The sequence below is a fragment of the Musa acuminata genome, chromosome BXJ1-9 (genome assembly GCF_036884655.1).
Source record: "Musa acuminata AAA Group cultivar baxijiao chromosome BXJ1-9, Cavendish_Baxijiao_AAA, whole genome shotgun sequence".
NCBI classification, from domain to species: Eukaryota; Viridiplantae; Streptophyta; class Magnoliopsida; order Zingiberales; family Musaceae; genus Musa; species Musa acuminata.
In genome coordinates, this window is record NC_088335.1 from 33,723,825 (window position 1) to 33,743,744 (window position 19,920).

At 38.4% G+C, this 19,920-nt stretch overlaps 1 protein-coding gene across 1 annotated transcript; it reads left to right on the forward strand.

The window, feature by feature from the left end:
• The first annotated feature begins 2,929 nt into the window (after positions 1 to 2,929).
• LOC103998370 (H/ACA ribonucleoprotein complex subunit 2-like protein) lies at positions 2,930 to 19,524 on the forward strand. The gene is given in 6 exon segments (XM_065083504.1): positions 2,930 to 3,162; positions 3,165 to 3,182; positions 3,648 to 3,717; positions 18,210 to 18,315; position 18,678; positions 19,220 to 19,524. Coding segments are annotated over 6 exon segments (459 nt in total). The 5' UTR covers positions 2,930 to 3,059; the 3' UTR covers positions 19,381 to 19,524.
• The last annotated feature ends 396 nt before the right edge of the window (positions 19,525 to 19,920 follow it).

A 19,920-nucleotide genomic window follows, 5' to 3' on the forward strand; every position in this document is an offset into this window, starting at 1 on the left:
TCTTCAACTTTTAAGGCTTTTACAACTAATTTGTCTAGTTTATAAGTTTAAAATATATATAAGATATTATTAATTCTAGAATAAAGATAAACAATTATGAAGGAGATAAGAGCTCTTCAAAAGAATCCTATTTAAAACTTAGTGAATTTGCTCAAGGGGAATAATCTAATTGGATGCAAATATGTATTTAGTGTTAAATCCTAGATAGATAGTTTCATTAAAAGTACAAAGCCATTGGCTACAAAATGATTCAATCAAATATACAGTATTGACCACAAAAATTGATAGGTAAGTTGATTTATTAATCTCATACCTACTCAGACATATCATTTGCGATAAGTATATAGTGAGTCAATTTATACATTTATCATATAAAAAATATTTATATATAATATATAGGATCCTTACATATCTAAAATGGACTATTGAAAAAAGATAGTTATTAAAAAAGGACAATCATATAAGAATCGAAGTCTTCATTGATATTGATTGGGCATGATCAATAAGTGATAAAAAGATCAACTTCAAGATATTGTATGCTTGAGATAATTTGATGACTTGGAGGAGTAAAAAATAGTTGTTACTAGAACGCAATGCTAAAGTAGAGTTTAAAGCAATAGCACAAGGTATGTACGGTTAATAATGCTTCTAAAAGAACTACAAACACCCAATGAAATTTTTATAAGACTATGATGTGACAATAAGACTGCTATCAATATTATTCATAATTTAGTGCACCATAATTATTCAAAGTACGTTGATGTAGATCGATATTTCATAAAAAAAATAAAATTGAAGAAGGAATTGACTATTTTATATTCTTATAAACAAGCAATTGATAAATATTCTTACCAAGGGCTTTAAAGATCTTCTTATGAGCATCTAATTAGCAAACTGAAAATGATTAACATCTTTAAGCTTGCTTGAGGGTGGAGTGAAAAATCTCATGATGAAAAGAATTTGAATGTGAAAAAAATCTCATAATTAATGGTTCTATTGCCTATTTTAGGCCACACAATCAAAACCAAATATAGGAAACAATCAGCCTATATTACGAAGACTATAATAGGAAATAGGTTAGAATAAAATAATTAAAAATTCATATAAAATTAATTTTCTTAATTGTATAACTTGTAATAAGTCTATATGTATCCTCCTTTATATAAAAAAAAAATGAACGAGAAAAAAATGTTTTTTTACAAAGTACCTCTGTGTTCATCTCTATTAATGCATTTATGCCATATGATTGATTGGCAGATGAGTGGTCTAATTAGATTAATACGATGTGAGATCTCCATGTAGTTATGTCACATATAAAGTTTTAGCCCAAGCAATATCCACTAGATTGAGTTTCCGATACTCACCACTTTATCTGAAGTTACAAAATCATACCTCTGCGTCTATTCTTAAGAGAACACACTATCAAATGTCTAACCTATGCCATAGACATATATTGTTGTTCATTGTTTGATACGCATATTTTTATTGTGTGATTGTGTGTTGCTTTTATGTTGTTACGATAGTTATAGTTTGTACCGGAGACTGTATATTGATTTTGATTTTTATGAGCTTACTACTTGGCAAATTATTTAATATTAATATTTTTGGAGCAACCAATAGGACACATTTTTATTTCTCTATCGTTAAGTAGCGTGCCATTAGGACAGTTTTATTTTAGTTACTTTATTATTGGACAACAGTAGTACTAATTTTTTTTATAGTATTAGATATATCGAACAAGAATTTATGAATGAAATTATTTTCTATTATTATGCCAGATGCCTATTGTGAGATGTTCATGTTAGGATTTCCAATCAGGTAAAAGCAGGTTTTCCAATCATATTAGGATTTGGTTAAAGGGCCTAGTCAAGTATTATATGTTTGAGTAAAAAAATTGATGGAACTCAGTTCTAGTAAGGTTATGAGGATTATGATACAGATCAAGCAAGAATAAGAATACACAAGATTTCAATTTCATGATAATTGAGGTATTTTAGTATTTTGTCCGAAACTCTTTGACCGTCTCCTCCTCACTATTATTTTGATATTAAGTACTAATCATGTTTTCTATATAGAGGCTCAGTATCACCAACTTGTTTATTATTACATTTTAAAAAGCAGTTTGGAAGTGAAGTTAGGATAAGGTTAGCACTTCAGTATTATTATTTTGATGAATGACTTGTGCACAAGTGACTTAACGAAGGAGATGATACATTAACACCTCGTCTCTTCATGTTTTTATGTCATCGCATCATCATGATTAATTTAAAAAAAAAAATTATATTTATTTCGATCGATGTCACCCACCCTATTTTGATATTTTATAAATTATTGGCTCGTCTAATGAACACTCCTAGTAAAAGCTTAACTTTTCTAGTTAAATCTAAAGGTCATTCTAAGATTTGTTCCATGCTGATATGTTGGAATGTGAAACTTAACAGGCTGTTTGGCTTTTATGTGCTCCAACTTCTGGTTGCTCCTTCGTTCGAGATGGCTCTGCGCTAAATTGGGAAGTCAAATACTAGTTTTGGTGGATTAAAGGTGAGTGTCCAATAAGGAGTCAGTAAGATACACATGGAAATCCACCGCCAACTTCGATTGATGTCCTTGGTATAACAACGTGACCTCCTTAAACAATCCGGCACACGAGTTGGGCTCGTTTAAACAAGCTTACCATCCTTTGGCATGGCAAGGAGATTGATGAGCTGCTTTTTTTCTGTGCTCGTTTTAGTCAGTGATAGAATCTTTCTTTTCATATTGCATGTAATGCTAAATTTCCAATTAGAGGCGGATATAATATCTGTGTCGGATCCAGGTTTCCAATTCGGACCCAAGACATTGACATATCGGGTTCGGATCATGTTCCAGTCGCTGGAACCACAACATAACACACCCAACTAAAACCCTTGCCAATTACCAGAACCTCGAGGCCCATCCCTCCCCGTGCGCTCCCCCCAAAGCAACGCTGCTCCACCTCCTCCGCCTCCGTACGCGTGCCCTTCCTCTCGCAAATCGCGGCCGCCGAGCAAACCCTTCCCTCGTGACGAGAGAGACGAGGTATGGGCAGCGACAGCGAGAATAAGAAATCCGTGGAGAGGAAGAAGCCGATGGCCGTCGCACCCATCGCCAAGCCCCTGGCCGGCAAGAATCTCTGCAAGCGCACCCTAAGCTCGTCCGACGAGGTATCGAACCGAATTACCTTCTATTCTGCTTTAATTCTTCCAACGTGTTTGCAAGGCTCTTTTGTGATCGACAAAGATGGTTCTTTTGCTTCTGGTGTGTTTGAGTTCCCTGGGGATTTAGATGTATTCGGTCTGAAAAATGGTACCTTTCATTATCGTTGATCTTTTTCTCCCTTTATTCCTTTGTACATTCTTCGAGGAAGAGAAAAACAATGCGGTCTCGTATCTCTAGATGATCTTTTTTTCTTTTGGTTTTTTCCTCTTTTTCGATTTCTATTTTAAACGTGAGTTGCTTTAGTTATTTGCTATTTTGGACTGTTCAAGAGGATATGGAATTGTCTGTTATGGAATCCTTATTTTTACCACTAAAATCTAGCTTGATCATGACGTGCTCCGTTCTTTCTCTTAATTTCTTTTCATACCGAATTGTATGCCAACATCTTATCTTTTCGTTTAAATTGCCAGCTGCGGAGGCCAAGAGCTTGAAACGGGGACTGAAGGAAGTAGTAAAGAGTGTCCGCCGTGGTCATAAAGGGTATGATATTTCCCTAATATATTTTTCTCTTAACAATGCATCTCTAGTTGGCAGGAGAATTGCATCCTTTGCACAACTGTTTACAATGAACTTTCCATCCGACTCTGAAACAATTGAAACTGTAATTGGCTGAAACTAACACTAAGAGACTTGTGTTCTTGCCTCCAATAGTCTTAAGAAGCATGGACATGGACACGGGAACGGACACGATAATGATACGGCGACACGTCAATCTTTGAAAAACAGGATATGCACACGGCAAGGACACGTGTGTGTATATATATATATATACATATATATATATACATATATATACATATATACATACATATATATATATATATATATATATATATATATATATAATTTGATTAGCATGAGTTTTATAGTATTTATATTTAAATTTTATAGACTTAATAATGTGCACTTTAACAAAATAGACTAGGAATTGTTATATATATATATATATATATATATATATAATATAGTTTACACAAATTATTAGAACAATTTAATCAATAAAAAACCAGGTTAAAAAAATAAAAAAGTTAATAATATGTTAACAATTTAATCAGAAGCAGTAAAAGACCTTGTGACGTGCTGAGGAAGAAGCTTTGTCGGATGCTGGTGAAGTCGCTGAGGGTGTGCGACGACCGTTAGGTAATGGTGGACGCAGATGGGGTGCTTGAGGTGGAGGGCCCGACAACGTACGACGACAGAGCGGTGCTTGGGGTGGAGAGCTCAAGAGTGTATGATGGTCATTAGGTTGCAGGTGGGGCGCTTGGGCGAAGGGCCCGACGACACCCAATGGTAGAGGGGCGCTCGGGGCGGAGGGCCCAATAGTGCGATGATAGCTTGCGACAACAGAGGGGCACTCAAGGTGGAGGGCCTGAGAAGACGCGACAGCCATCGGGTCACAGGTGGAGCGCTTGGGGCATTGGACTTCACGTCGTTGAGGAAGAAGGGTTTGTTTCACTGTGAAATCTTCGGTTTGCTTAGGAGTCGAAGCAGAGCTTGCCTCTTCCATAGGTGGGGTGGGGGCAAAGGCTTCGTCGGTGAGGAAGAAAGGTTTGGTCGGGTCAGGACGAAGGTGGTATTTAACGTTGATGATCCATTTGTTAAAGGTAAGAAAACCTACACATGAATGTTGTATCCAATTGAATAAATTTTTTTTAAAAAACGGACACGACTAGACACGTGTCTAACAAGTGTTCGGCCGTGTCAGTGTTAGAGATGGTATGCCACTCAAACCACCATGTTTGTGCTTCTTAGTACAACACCTTTGTCTATGATGTTGTTGTAAAGAAGCTTTAGTTTGATCTCTTTTAGTGTTTTCTCATTTCTTTTGTTCTTTTCTTCCAAAATACTATCATGAAGATTAACTAAGCTTCATATGCAGGATGACATGAAGAAGTTTTAAACAAAACTTACTTAAGATACTACATCATGACTCTTAACTCTTGCCAGATATTTATCTGCACCAATCAATTAATTCCTCTCCATTTTTTCTTCTTTGTTTCCTGTTTTCTTCTCCTCCTATTTTCCATAATGATGAGCTATTACAACTGTCTTTTAAAAATGCTTCTATCACCTTTTCTTTTTTTTGCCAAAAGATCCACTGATTGTTGTGTTCTTATAGTATTTATTATGCTTTGTAATAGTAAAATAGAGGAAGGATTCAAATATGTTCATAGATGCTTGTAAACAACTATTAAGCAATGTGAGAAAAAGTTAGTGAACATTAAACCTGTTAAAGTTATAGTTGAAATAGCATTTTCCTATCAGCTCAATGGTGATCCATCTACAAGAAATCTCTAGTCTGACATTTTTTCTAGATTTAGATAATGACATCTCAATTTTGAATTATTTTTCATGAGAGTAATGTATCTTATATATAGTATTCTCCATAACTTTCACACTTCAATTCCATCTATGGGTCTATTGAGAGAGATTGGCTCCTTAAAGTCATTACTCAGAGGAACTATTGCTTATCACTGGTTGCTTTGATTGTCAATTGCTGCTTGATCCCATGAGTTTGTCTAGGATATCTTAGATGCCAAAGATATATTTTCTTACCAAAGATTGTTGTTTATGTTTGTCGGAATCAGTGATTTAAAAAGCACTAGGCACCAAGATCTCAAAACGCCCGAGGTGCTAAGCGTTTGCCCAAGTGCTCACCCGAGCGAAACGAAACGCTCTAAAATATTAAAATATAAAAATTATAATATAATTAATAAATAATAATTTAAATAAAAATATCATATTAAATTAACAAAATCTAAAGTACAAAGTCACAATGGCACATTAACAAAAGTCTTAAAATTCAAAACAATAAAGTTTTACATCAAAGTCATTTATCGTAAATCAACATTATCATCATTTTCAAACAAATCATTTTCATTGAGTTCGTCCTCATCTTCTTGTCCTTTCTCTTTATCAAAATATGTTTTATTCTCTCTATCTTCAACAATAGCAAAAGCTGAGCTTAATGCTATTGCACTCATTTTTCTTCTCGTCATCTGTCGTGTATATGATTGTAATTTTTCAACACGTGAAGCTCTTGCCACATCTCTCCCAGTGATTTCAATAGGCGCTCGGGTGCTTGCCTAGGCGCTCGGGCGAGGTGAGGCCCTAGCGCCTCGCTTCATTTCTAGGCGGCGCGCTTTAAAGAGGCGTCGCCTGCGCGCTCGCTCAAGCCCAGACATCGGGCGCTTCGAGGGAGCGCCCATGTTCAACCAAGCGATCGAACCAGCGTTTTAGGTCTGGTTCGGTCTTCGGTGCTTTAGTCGGTTTAATCGAACAAACTAAAGCACCGATATCAGCCTTCCTCTTGTGACTTCCCCAACCCTAACCTTGCTCGTTGCTACCGCTGCCGTTGCCACTGTCGCCACTCGTCGCTCCCGCTCCCGCTGTCACTGCCATTGTCGTCGCTCCCCACTCTCGCTCCCGCTGATCACTGCTATCGTCGCTACCGCTGTTGCTACTCGTTGCTACCGCTATCGTTGCCACTGTTGTCGCTCGTCGCTCTCGCTCCCGTTGCTGCTGCCGCTGCTCGCTGCTATCGCTGCCACTATTTCCCCTTCGCTGCTCTGTCATGAACGGTCGTCGCGCACTCGTAACAACTTCGTTCAACGAACCGTTCGTCGCTTTTGCATGCTTGAACAGAGACATGGCAGTTTGTTTTGTCTTGGTTTTATGTGTTTTTGCTTGTAAAAATACATGTTCGAATAGGTTGTAGTGCATAGTGTGACCGCTCATCGTGCCGGGCCAAAAAGCCCCAAAATGGCTCAGTTTTCGCATGTCGCGGGCTGCTTTCTGCAGCCCGCTGCAGCGCGCGAAATGTCAGCCATCTCAGCACCCTGGAACCCCCCGGGTGGCACAGGGCTGGATGGAGCTTTGGTATATTGTCAGGCGTTGAACAATCTTCACAAGTTCGCACGTTTTCTTGACGGGAACTTGCCTTCGCGCCCGACACCCGGTGAGCAGTTGTTTGTGGACTTGCAACTGTTCGTTCTGCCTTCTAAAGTCCTTGTTTTCCTCCTCTCTCTCTTTTCTCTTGTGCACACAAGGTGCTTGCTGAATTGCTTGTAAAGCTTCCCTCTTTGCGAGACGTCGGGACTTGTCCGTCGCTCGTTTTCAATCTAATCAACTTTCTGTTTTACAAGTCCTTCGGGACCTATACGAAAATAAGCACTTAATGCCTTAACAGCTTCTATCCATCCCCCCAAATCGGACAAGGGCAAGATTGTTGCTCTTAGTTCGAGTAGTTCAGAATCCAACAGCGACGATGAGGAGTCGCAAGGACCCCGGATAGGGGCAATGCGTTTGTTGAACGCTATGCAGGGTCAAGTGGGGGAGTACATGAAGACAAGGCCGCAAAAAGCAGGAAGTAATGAGCTGATGTACGTAGACATTAAGCTCAATGGCCAAACGACTCGTGTAATAGTGGACACGGGCGCTACCCACAACTTTATTGCCGATCGAGAAGCACAGCGACTTGGGCTGATCTTGGAGAAAAACCCAAGTCGAATGAAGGCGGTGAACTCGGAGGCCAAGCAAATCTCCGGGTTGGTAAAGGGAATTCCCATCAAGATCGGAACATGGAGCGGAAGCACAAACATGATGGCAGTGCCATTGGACGACTTCCAAGTGATTCTTGGAATGGAATTCATGCACGCGGCGAAGTTGGTGCCAATGCTGTTCCTAAACTCCCTATGCATGATGGGAGGTGACGACCCCTATGTGGTTCCCGTCTCTCAGAGAAGAATCAGGGAACCCTAACAGATATCAACATTACAACTGAAGAATGGGGCACGAAAAGACGAATTAACATTCGTGGCTGTTATGAAGCTAGAGCCACTCGACGAGAAGGCCATTCATGAACCTGTTATGGTGGCGAACGTCCTAAAGGAGTTCACAGATGTTATGCCACCCGAGTTGCCGACGACTCTGCCGCCACGCAGAGGCGTAGATCATCACATCGAGCTGGAGCCAGGAGTGAAGCCTCCAGAGTTGGCAAAGCTCAGAAAGCAGTTAGGTGAACTGCTAAGTGGTGGTCTCATCCGCAGTTCTAAAGCACCATTCGGAGCTCCAATTCTCTTTTAAAAGAAACAAGATGGGAGCCTTCAACTATGCGTCGATTATCGAGCCCTCAATAAAGTGACAGTGAAGAATAAGTATCCCATCCCACTCATCGCGGACTTGTTCGATCAATTGGGCAAAGCTAAGTCTCGACCTCCGGTCGGGGTACTGGTATCCAAATACTTGGATGGTATCCAAGTATCCCATCCCACTCATCGCGGACCACCGCTGACAGTGAAGAACAAGTATCCAAATACTCTTTGAATAGTTGGTTCATATTTGAACAATTTTCAAGGTTCTCAGGGAGAATACTTTGTTCGTGAAAAGGGAGAAGTGCTACTTTACTCAAACGGAGATCTTATTCATGGGGCATCGAATCGGTGATGGCTCCATTCGGATGGACAAATCGAAGGTGCAAGCTGTTGCGGAATGGCAAACTCTAAAGAATGTGCCAGAGTTGAGATCCTTCCTTGGTTTCGTCAACTGCTATCGACGCTTCATAGCAGGGTATTTGAAGCGTGCAACTCCACTGACGGAGTTATTGAAGGAGCAGCCTTGGAGGTGGTCTGACAAATGTGAAGCTGCATTCCTATATCTGAAGGTTCCTGTGTTGGAAGAACCGGTGCTCAAATTGTCAGACTATGGGGAGCCCTTCGAAGTCCATACAGATGCTTCAGACTTCGTTATAGGGGGAGTACTCATGCAGGAGGGTCATCCGGTGGCCTACGAGAGCCGCAAGCTCAACGAGATCGAGCGGCGGTATCCGGTGCACGAGAAGGAGATGATAGCGGTGGTCCACTGTTTACGAGTTTGGCAACACTAACTTCTTGGATCGCGATTTGTGTTGAGGACAGACAACATCGCTTTGAGCTATTTCCAAACTTAGAAGAAACTCTCCCCATAGCAAGCACGATGGCAGGACTTCCTGGCTGAGTTTGATATGACAATGAAGTACAAGCCCGGAAAAGCAAATGTCGTGGCCGATGCATTGAGCCGGAAGGTGGAGCGAGTGAACGCCATATAATTGGAGGGCAGAGGCCAAGTAAGTCAGTTATAGTCCAACTTCCTTTCCAGGATCAGGGATGGATTGTATAGTGATCCCCAGGCAGTAACCCTGATGTAACTCATCAAAGAAGGCAAGGCACGACAATTTTGGGTCCAGGAGGGACTCGTTTACACAAAAGGGAATAGAGTTTATGTTCCTCGAGTGGACAATTTGAGGCGTGAACTCTTGAGAGAGTATTACGATTCCCTTTGGGCTGGACATCCGGACATTCATAGAACCTTGGCTCTCGTGAAGAGGGCCTCTTATTGGCCGAAGATGGGGACTGATGTGGAGGAGTATGTTCGAACGTGCCTCACTTGCCAACAAGACAAGGTGGAGCAGCGGAAGCCGGTGGGGCTTTTGGAGCCGTTGCCCATACCAGAAAAGCCGTGGGAGAGCATTTCCTTGGACTTCATATCAAGCTTGCCGACAGTAGGGGGACTGGGATCGATACTCGTAGTGGTCGATCGATTTTCAAAGTTTGCAACTTTCATTGCTGCGCCCCTACACTGTTCAGCAGAGGAGGCGACCAAGCTGATGATGAAGAATGTGGTGAAGTATTGGGGAGTCCCGCACAATATTATCAGTGATCAAGACGCTCGGTTCCTGGGACGATTCTGGACCGAGCTATTCAAATTGTTAGGATCTAAGTTATACTTCTCCATAAGCCTCCACCCCCAGACAGATGGCCAAATCGAAAGGATAAACTCGCTCCTGGAGCAATATCTTCGGCACTACGTGAGTGCCAACCAGCGAGATTGGGTGAAGCTATTGGACATAGCCCAATTCTCCTACAACTTGCAGCGGAGCTCTACGTCCAACAAGAGCCCCTTCAAGATCATTATAGGACAACAACCGTCGACTCCTCACACCCTGGCTATCGAATACACTGGGAATAGTCCATCAGCATATCACTTTGCCAAAGAATGGCACCGAAATGCAGATATTGCGCGGGCTTACTTGGAGAAGGTGGCCAAAAAGATGAAGAAGTGGGCCGACTTGGGAAGGCGACCGCAAGAGTTCAAAGTCGGCGATTTGGTGTTGGTGAAGCTCCAACCAGCATCACTCCAATTCTTTATGAACAAAGTACACAAAGGATTGGCGCACAAGTATGAAGGGCCCTTCTCAATTATCAGTAGGGTGGGCAACGTCTTTTACAGGTTGCAGTTGCCGGCATGGCTCAAAATTCATAATGTTTTTCACGCCGGCAACTTGAAAGCCTACCACTCAGATCCGCAAGATGCTTCCCGAAGTGTTCCAACTCGGCTACCCCCCACCAGAGCCTCCTACGAGAAGCAAGTTGAAACCATTCTGGCGGATCGCAAGATAAAGCTACCTAATGGAGCTGAGCAGACCGAGTACTTGGTGAAGTGGCGAAAGCTTTCCCGAACTGAAGCCAGTTGGGAGCCCGAAGATGCCCTACGACATGAAGAAGCAATCATCAACAACTACCAACAAGTGTCGACGAGGGCGTCGACAGTTTAAATGGGGGAGAATGTCACGAACAGTCGTTGTGCACTCACAATAACTTCGTTTAACGAACCGTTCGTTGCTTTTACATGCTTGAACAGAGACATGACAACCTGTTTTGCCTTGGTTTTGTGTGTTTTTGTTTGTAAAAATATATTTCGAACAGGTTGCAGTGCACAGTGCAATCGCTCACCGCGCCAGGCCAAAAAGCCCCAAAATGGCTTCGTTTTCGCATGCCACAAGCTGTTTTCTGTAGCTTGCTGCAGCGCGCGAAATGTCAGCCATCTCAGCACCTTGGAACCCCCCGTGTGGCACAGGGTTGGATGGGGCTTTGGTATATTGTCAGGCGTTGAACAATCTTCACAAGTTCGCAATTTTCTTGACGGGAACTTGCCTTCGCGCCCGACATCCGGTGAGCATTTGTTTGTGGACTTACAACTGTTCGTTCTACCTTCTAAAGTCCTTGTTTTCCTCCTCTCTCTCTTTTCTCTTGTGCACACAAGGTGCTTGCTGAATTTCTTGTAAAGCTTCCCTCTTTGCGAGACGTCGGGACTTGTCCATCGCTCGTTTTCAATCTAATCAACTTTCTGTTTTATAGGTCCTTCGGGATTTGTACGAGGTTGCAACTAGGCTGAACCTTTGCGGACGCATATGTCGCAAGGACGCCTCAAGACTTAGGCAATCCCGGCTAAGTCCGAGAAGTTGGCGCAAGGGTGCGTCGTGACTTAGGCAACTCAAGCTAAATTTGCGTCTTGGCCGCAAGGGTGCCTCACGACTTAGGCAATTCCAGCTAAGTCTGTGATAGCTCATCGCTCCTCCCGTTGCCGTTGCTCGCTGCTACCGCTGCCATTGTCGTCGCTCCCGCTACCGCTGCTCATTGCTACCATTGCCGCTAATCTCAATCAGCACCCTCGGTCTTCCCTTACACTCTTCTCACTTCGATAGTATACTGTTAATAGTATATTAATAGTATACTACTAACTGTATACTAGTAACAGTATTTTTATTTATTAGATTAATAATATATTATTTTGATTTTAATACTGTTAATTTTTATTTATTTGAAATTATTGTTAGGTTTTAGGATAAATGACAAGTGTATATAGCAACTCACTATATTCTCCAATAACATAAAAAAAAGATCCTACATGGAAGTATAATTATCTAAAGGATCCAAAATATCCTAATATAGTGACTTGCATGTTCTGCAATAAGACTACTAGAGATAGTATTTTTTGTGCAAAACAACATTTAGTAAGAAATTTCAAGAATGCAACAGCTTGCAAAAAGTGTCCACCTGAGGTAAAAGAAGAGTTGTTGAGTTATATGAATGAAAATAAGATGCAAAAGAATGAATCTTACGGGAATTCACCAGAAGATAATGTTGAACATCTTAGAGATGAAGAGGATTATTTTATAAGTATTAACCTAAATGGGAAAAAAGTATATGACACAAAAGGGAAAGAATTTATGAGTACTAAGAAGGGTACAAAAGGACCGATGGATCTATATATGTTTCAAAGATCACAGAAGCAACAAGGGCAAGCAGGAGACTCAAAATTTAGACAAACAAATATAAGTGATGCTTGTGATAAAAAAATTAAGAGGAAGAACAATTTAGCATATCTTCTATTAGGCTGGTTTTCCCCTTAGTACAATTCGTTTAGATAGTTTTAAGGAAATAATTAAAGTTATTGGAAGATATGGTGCGGGATTAAAACCTCCAAGTTATTATGAGATGCGAGTTTCATTACTGCAAAAAAAGTTGAATTATACAAATGACTTACTAAAGGGTTATAAAGAATCATAGGCAACTTATGATTGCTCTATTATGTCAGATTCTTAGATTGACAGGAGACGTATGAGTATAATTAATTTTATGATTAAGTGTTCTTTAGGGACTATGTTTGTAAAGTCAATAGATGCTTCATTTTTTGTAAAATCTGGAGACAAGATATATGATTTACTTGACAAGTTCGTGGAAGAAATTAGAGAATAAAATGTTATTCAAATCATAACCGATAATGGAAGAACTATGTATTAGCTGATAATATTTATCTTTTGATTTTTTTGATTTTTGATTTTTTTAATTATTTTTATTTTTAATTAAATGTGTTAAACCCTTAAGTCTTTTGTTATCCTTTGTCTCAGGTAAATTGCTTTCAATAAAAAGACAACACTTATATTAGACTCCATGTGTAGCATATTGTATTGATTTAATGTTGGAGGATATTAGAAAAATCTCAGACATCAAGAAAACCATAGAATGCAATTTTTGTTGTTGGATTTTTTTATAATCATATTGGAGCTTTGAATATGATGAGATAATTCACAGGCAACAAAGAATTAGTGAGATACGGTGTCACCCGATTTGTTACTTCATTCTTGACATTATAGAGTGTGCATTGTCAAAAACATAATATGATAAACATGTTTACCTTTGAGAAATGAGTAACAAGTAAATGGGCAAAAAAAGCAAAAGCCAAGAGGGCTACTAATATCATCTTAATGTCATCTTTTTGGAATCATGTAGTTTATAAATTAAAGGTAATGAGCCCTCTTGTTTGAGTCATTCGGTTGGTGGATAATGAAAATAAGTCTACAATAAGATATATTTATGAGGCTATGAATAAAGTAAAGAAGACAATTAAAAGGTCTTTTAATGAAAATGAAGAAAAATATGAGAAAAATTTTACAATCATTGACGAAAGATGGAATTGTCAACTTCATCGTCCCTTACATGCAGTAGGATATTATTTAAACCTTGAATTCTTTTATAAGATTAAATCTGTTGGGTTTGATGCAGAAGTTTTTGGATAGGTTATATCAGTGTGTTGTAAGATTAGTTCCAAGCCTTGAGGTGCAAGATAAGATTATTCGTGAATTATCTATATATAAAAATATTGAAAGTTTTTTTAGAATTCCAATGACAGTTTGATCCAAGACAACTACGTCTCTAGGTATTAATAATTTGATATAATTAATTTCATCTATAGTATATTATTATGTTATTGCTAATAATAGCATAAATTTTGTAGCTAAATGGTGGAGTTTTTGAAAATTCCACCCCAAACTTGCAATAATTTGCTATCAAAGTACTTAGTTTGACATGTAATGCTTCGAGTTATGAGCGAAATTGGAGTGTCCTTGAGCCTGTAAGGATCACCAAATATTTTTGTTTCAATTAATTAATTAATTTAGATAGATGTATTAATATATTTTAAAATTATATGACATGACAGATTCACTCAAAGAGAAGAAATCGGTTAGAACATCAACGATTATGCGATTTTGTTTAATTAAGCTTTGAAGGCGCGTCATGATTTGTAAAATAGAATTGATCCAATCTCATTACAAGATATTGATGATTCAAATGAGTGGTTGGTGGGAGAAATGAGTGCCGACTTGCAAGATGCCGAAGACGAACTTGTATTTGAAGATGATAGATTGATATGAGGAGATGTAACAAGAGCTTCAGGTGCTGGAGAATTATAAATATATACAAGACAGATGATAAAGAAAAAAATGAGTGCAAAAGCATCAAGCTCGGCTCCTGTTATTGTTGAAGACATAGAGAATGAAACATATTTTGATGAAGAGGAAGGACAAGAGGAAGAGGACGAATTCAATGGAGATGATTTGTGTGAAAATGACGATAATATTGATTATGATGAATGATTTGATGTAAAATTTTATTGTTTTGAATTTTGAGACTTTTTGTTAATATGATATTGTGATTTTATACTTTAGATTTTCTTAATTTAATAGTATATTTTTATTTAAATAATTATATTTATTAATTAAATTATATATTTTTATATTTTAGTATCTCGCTTTGCTCGGGCGAGCGCTTAGGCGAGCACCTAGCGCCTCGGGCGTTTTTGGACTTTGGCGCCTAGCGCTTTTTAAATCACTGATCTCCCCATATCAATCTATCATCTTCAAATACAAGTTCATTTTTGGCATTTTGTAAGTTGGCACCTATTTCTCCCACCAACCACTCATTTGAATCATCAATATCTTGTAGTGAGATTGGATTAATTTTATTTCATAAATCATGACGATTCTTTAAAGCTTAATTATACTTAATATAAACAAGATTATGTAATCGTTGATGTTCCAATCAATTTATTCTTTTTGAGTGAATTTGTCATGTCATATAATTTAAAAATATATTAATACATCTATCTAAAAAAATAAATTAATTAAAATAAAAATATTTAATAATCCTAACATGCTCAAATATATTCCGGTTTCGTTCACAATCAGCAACACTACATATCAAACTAAGTATTTTGATAGCAAATTGCTGTAAGTTCGAGGTGGAATTTCCAAATAGACTCCACTATTCAATCGTAAAATTTATGTTATTATTAGTAATAATATCAAATTATTATATCAAATTATTAATACCTAGGGATGTAGTTATCCTGGATCGAAGTGCTATTGGAATTCCAAAAGGACCATCGGCATTTTTATATAGAGATAATTCACGAATAATCTTATCTTGTACCTTAAGGCTTGGAACTAATCTTACAATGCATTGATATAAGCCATTCAAAACTTCTGCATCAAATCCAAAAGATTTGATCTTATAAAAGAATTCTAGGTTCAAATAATATCCTGCTGCATATAAGGGACGATGAAGCTGATAATTCTATCTTTCGTCAATGATTGTAAAAAATTTTCTTATATTTTTTTTTTTATTTTTATTAAAAGACTTTTGAATTGTCTTCTTTGCTCTATCCATAGCCTCGTAAATATATCCCATTGTAGGCTTATTTTCATTATCCACTAATTGAAGGACTCGAATAAGAGGGCCCATTACCTTTAATATATAAACTACATAATTCCAAAAGGATGTCATTAAGATGATATCAGTGGTCCTCTTGTCTTTGTCTTTTGATTCTTTTACTCATTTGTCTGTCACCCATTTCTCAAAGGTAAACATGTTTCTCAGGTTATGTTTTTGATGATGCACACTCTGTAATGTTAAGAATGAAGTAGCAAATCGGGTGATACCATATCTCACCAATTCTTTGTTACCTATGAATTCTTTCATCATATTCAAAGCCCCAGCATAATTATTCAGAAATCCAACAACAAAGATTGCCTTTTCTAAAGTTTTCTTGATGTCAGGGATCTTTCTAATATCCTTCAACATTAAATCAATATAATGTGTCACACATGGAGTCTAATATAAGTGTTGTCTTTTTGTTTCAAGTAATTGACCTAAGACAAATGATAACAAAAATGATGAGACTTAAGAGTTTAATATATCTTCCAATTAATTGAAGATAAAGTAATTAAAAAATTTAAAAAAAAATCAAAAGATGAACTTTACTAGCTAATGCAGAGTTGCTTCCATTGTCGATTATGACTTGAACGATATTTTGTTCACCAATTTCTTCTACTTGTCAAGCAAATCATATATCTTTCCTCTAGATTTCACAAAAGATGAAGCATCTATTGACTTCATAAATATGGTCCGTAAAGAACAGTTAACCATAAAATTAATTATACTCCTACGTCTCCTATCGGTCCAAGCATTTGGCATAATAAAGCAATCATGTGTTACCCATGATTCTTTATAGCCCTTTAGTAAGTCATTTGTATATTCCAACTCTTTTTTCAACAATGAACCTCGTATCTCATAATAACTTGGAGGTTTTAATCTCACACCATATCATCCACTAGTTTCAATCATCTCCTTAAAACTGTCTAAACGAGTTGTACTAAGGGGAAGACCAGCTTGATGGAAGAAGCGAGCAATGTGCTGAATTGTTATTCCTCTTGTTTTTTTATCACAAGCATCACTTATTTTTGTTTGTTTTAATTTTGAGCCTTCTACTTGCTCTTGTTGTTTCTGTGATCCTTGAAACATATATAGATCCATCGATCCCTTTTTACTCTTCTTAGTAACCATAGCTTCTTTTCCTTTTCTGTCGTGTACTTTTTTTTTTACTTGAGTTGACATTCATCGAATAATCTTCTTCTTCATCATCCTTAATATATTCAACATTATCCTTTGATAAATTCCCATAAGGTGCATTCTTTTATATATTCTTTTCATTCATATAAGCTAGCAGCTCTTCTTTTACCTTAGTTAGATACTTCTTACAGGCTGCTGCATTCTTGAAATTTCCTACTAGATGTTGTTTTGTATGAAAAATACTACCTCTAATAGTCTTATCATAAAATATGCAAGTAACTGCATTAGGATCCTTTAGATAATTATACTTCCATGCAAGATCCTATTTGATGTTATTGAAGAATCTATTGAGTTGCTTTGTGCACTTGTCATTTATCCTGAAACCTTAACAATAATTTCAAATAAATAAAGATTAGCAGTATTAAAATCGAAATAATATATTATTAATCTAATAAATAAAAAATATTGTTAACAGTATACTGAGTCGATGTGAGAAGTAAGAGTAGAGACCGATATGAGGACTGAGGAAGAGACCGAGGCTGTTGACTGAGAGCAGGAGGCTGCTAACTGAGAGTAGCGGCAGTGGTAGCGGAGAGCAGCGATAGCGGCAGCGGTAGTGGCAACGGTAGCGGAGAGCACCGACAGCGGCAGCGGAGAGAGGCAGCAAAACTGTCGACAACGGAATTGTGTGTAGGGTTATGGGAAGTCGCGATGAGGGGGAGGTTGATATACATGCGTTAGTTAGTTCAATCGAACCAACTAACGCAATGTTGACCGAACCATACTTAAAAATCAGGTTCGGTCCCCTTGTTTAAATTGGGCACTCGCTTGAAGCGCCCGGCGCTAAGGCTTGGCCATTAAACGAGGCACTCGGGGGAGGCGAGCGCCCGAGTGCCTTTTTAAATCATTGGTCGGAATTATTACTTATCACTTGCTTGACCTCACAGTTGGAACCACTCTGGCGGCGTCTCTTTGAAGTGCACCACCTGGCCATTAAACGAGGTGCTTGGGCCTCGCATCGCGTCGCCCGAGCGCTTAAGCCAACGCCCAAGTACCTTTTTAAATCACAGGTTGATATTATTACTTGTCACTTGCCAGACCTCACAGTTGGAACCACTCTACAGCATGATTATTTAATATAGCAATGTCAGAAAGAAGCATCTTGTTGGGGTTTTTTCTAGTATGCCCTGGATTTGCTTGACTATTAATTTATATTAAAACTGAGAGTGCAGACTATGCTTGAGTTAAGTTCTACTAGAAAGAGTTACATAATACAAGATGCAAACTGCTTGTTAAATTATTACTCTGCGGTTCTTCAATCACCTTCTAATTATGTCAAAAAGCATGACCACCTATTCTCCCTTTTTATCATCCGTACACAGAAAACAGAATTCATTTAAATTTTGTTAGCACATAAGTTGTGATTGAGATATGCTAACACTGATTTATATCTGTTGGATGCAGATTGTGTGTTATAGCTGGAAACATTTCTCCTATTGATGTGATTACACATGTGCCCATCTTGTTGGAGGAAGCTGATATTCCTTATATTTATGTTCCTTCAAAGGAGGTTTGTTGGGATCATCTTCCTTTCTTTGTTTTTGTTAAGCCAGATTATTAGGAAGCTTCAATCGTGAAAAAAAACACATGTTGCCTAATGCTCGTCTTTTTGCTTGACATAAATTATTTTTTGGAGTGGTGCTTCACTTCCTAATGCCGTGTCAACACTTATTGAATTATCATAGTTACCTTTCTTTTAAAAATAAAAGCATGTTGACCATTTTAACAGTTAGCCTGATAAAATGCAAGATTCTTATGCTAGCACTTGTATATTGTCTGTACCTGTAAAAGCACTCTCTGGTTCTTATACTTCTGTGCATCTTCATTTGAAATATTCTAGCATGACTGGTTTGTATTAGTAGGTGGGTGAAGGGTTGAAATTATGAAAACGGAGGTTTCCAGATATTGAAACATCTCTTTGAGCTACTGGTAGCTGACATGGTTTCCTTTGGCAGTGGTTATAACTTGCCCCACTTCCAGTTAATGATTACCTAGACAATAATATGTTTATCTACAGTTCTTTGTATGATATATCACTGCACACTCTAAATTTTATTCTTATCATTCTCTGTATGGGTGGCGCTCTTGCTAGTCCTGCATGACTTCTTTAAAAGAGACACTTAAATGGCTTTAAGGTTCTGGTTAGTTTTATAGTAAGGAGTTTGCTTCGCGGTAGATGTGGTCATTGTGACTTACATGATCGAGGAGTCTCTAAAGTCTTATTACCTAAGCAAGTGTGGCATGATCCAGGATTTCTGGTTAACTACAGATCTGATCAGTAATGGGTCAAATACTCATAGAACAAGGTGGGGTGTAGAATTTCTGATTCTGCTCAAACAGATAGGAAATCTCCTGCTTTGCTGCTGTCCTTTTCTTCATGCCTCATATTCAGTTTTTCCCCACTTATTTGCAAGATCTTGTGGTTGCCGGGGTCACCAAGAGGCCGACATGTTGTGTATTGGTTCTAACCAAGCCAACCAAAGGGGAATTGGTCCAAGAGGTGCAAGAGAAGTTGCAGGCAGATTACAACCAGGTCGTAGCAGACGTAAAGGAGCTAACAACTTCCCTTTTCTGAGTGGCAATAGTCTAAACCCATCTCACATGCCTTGTATGCATCTAATGGAATTATCATATTTGTTCTGTTTCATCCGAGTTGCCAGTACTGATACTTGGGAAAGAATTATGGAGACTGAATGCGATATTATGCAATTTTTCTGGATGTCATGTTATGTTATTGTTTGGTCTGTATGTTGGCTTATGATCAGTTTCATCAACTTTATGGTCTATCCGTCAGTAGCTGTAGAAGCTTTACCTTAAAAGTTAGAGATGAGGATTTATTGCACCATGATGAGTTGAAAGGAACCCTTAACTCTCTTCAATTACATACGCATTCACATGCACAGGTAACATCCCCCACTTTGCTATTTAGAGAATAACAATCATAAGCTTAGGGACAAGCATGCAGGACAATGCCTCGTTGTCAATGAGATTTGACTGAGATCTGCTTCACCCATGGTTAGGGACAGTGTCTTATAAGTGACACACAAATCCAAGAATAATGACAGTACTGGATGTGGATATCATCTGTCGACGAACAATGACTGGGAGCTTGTCA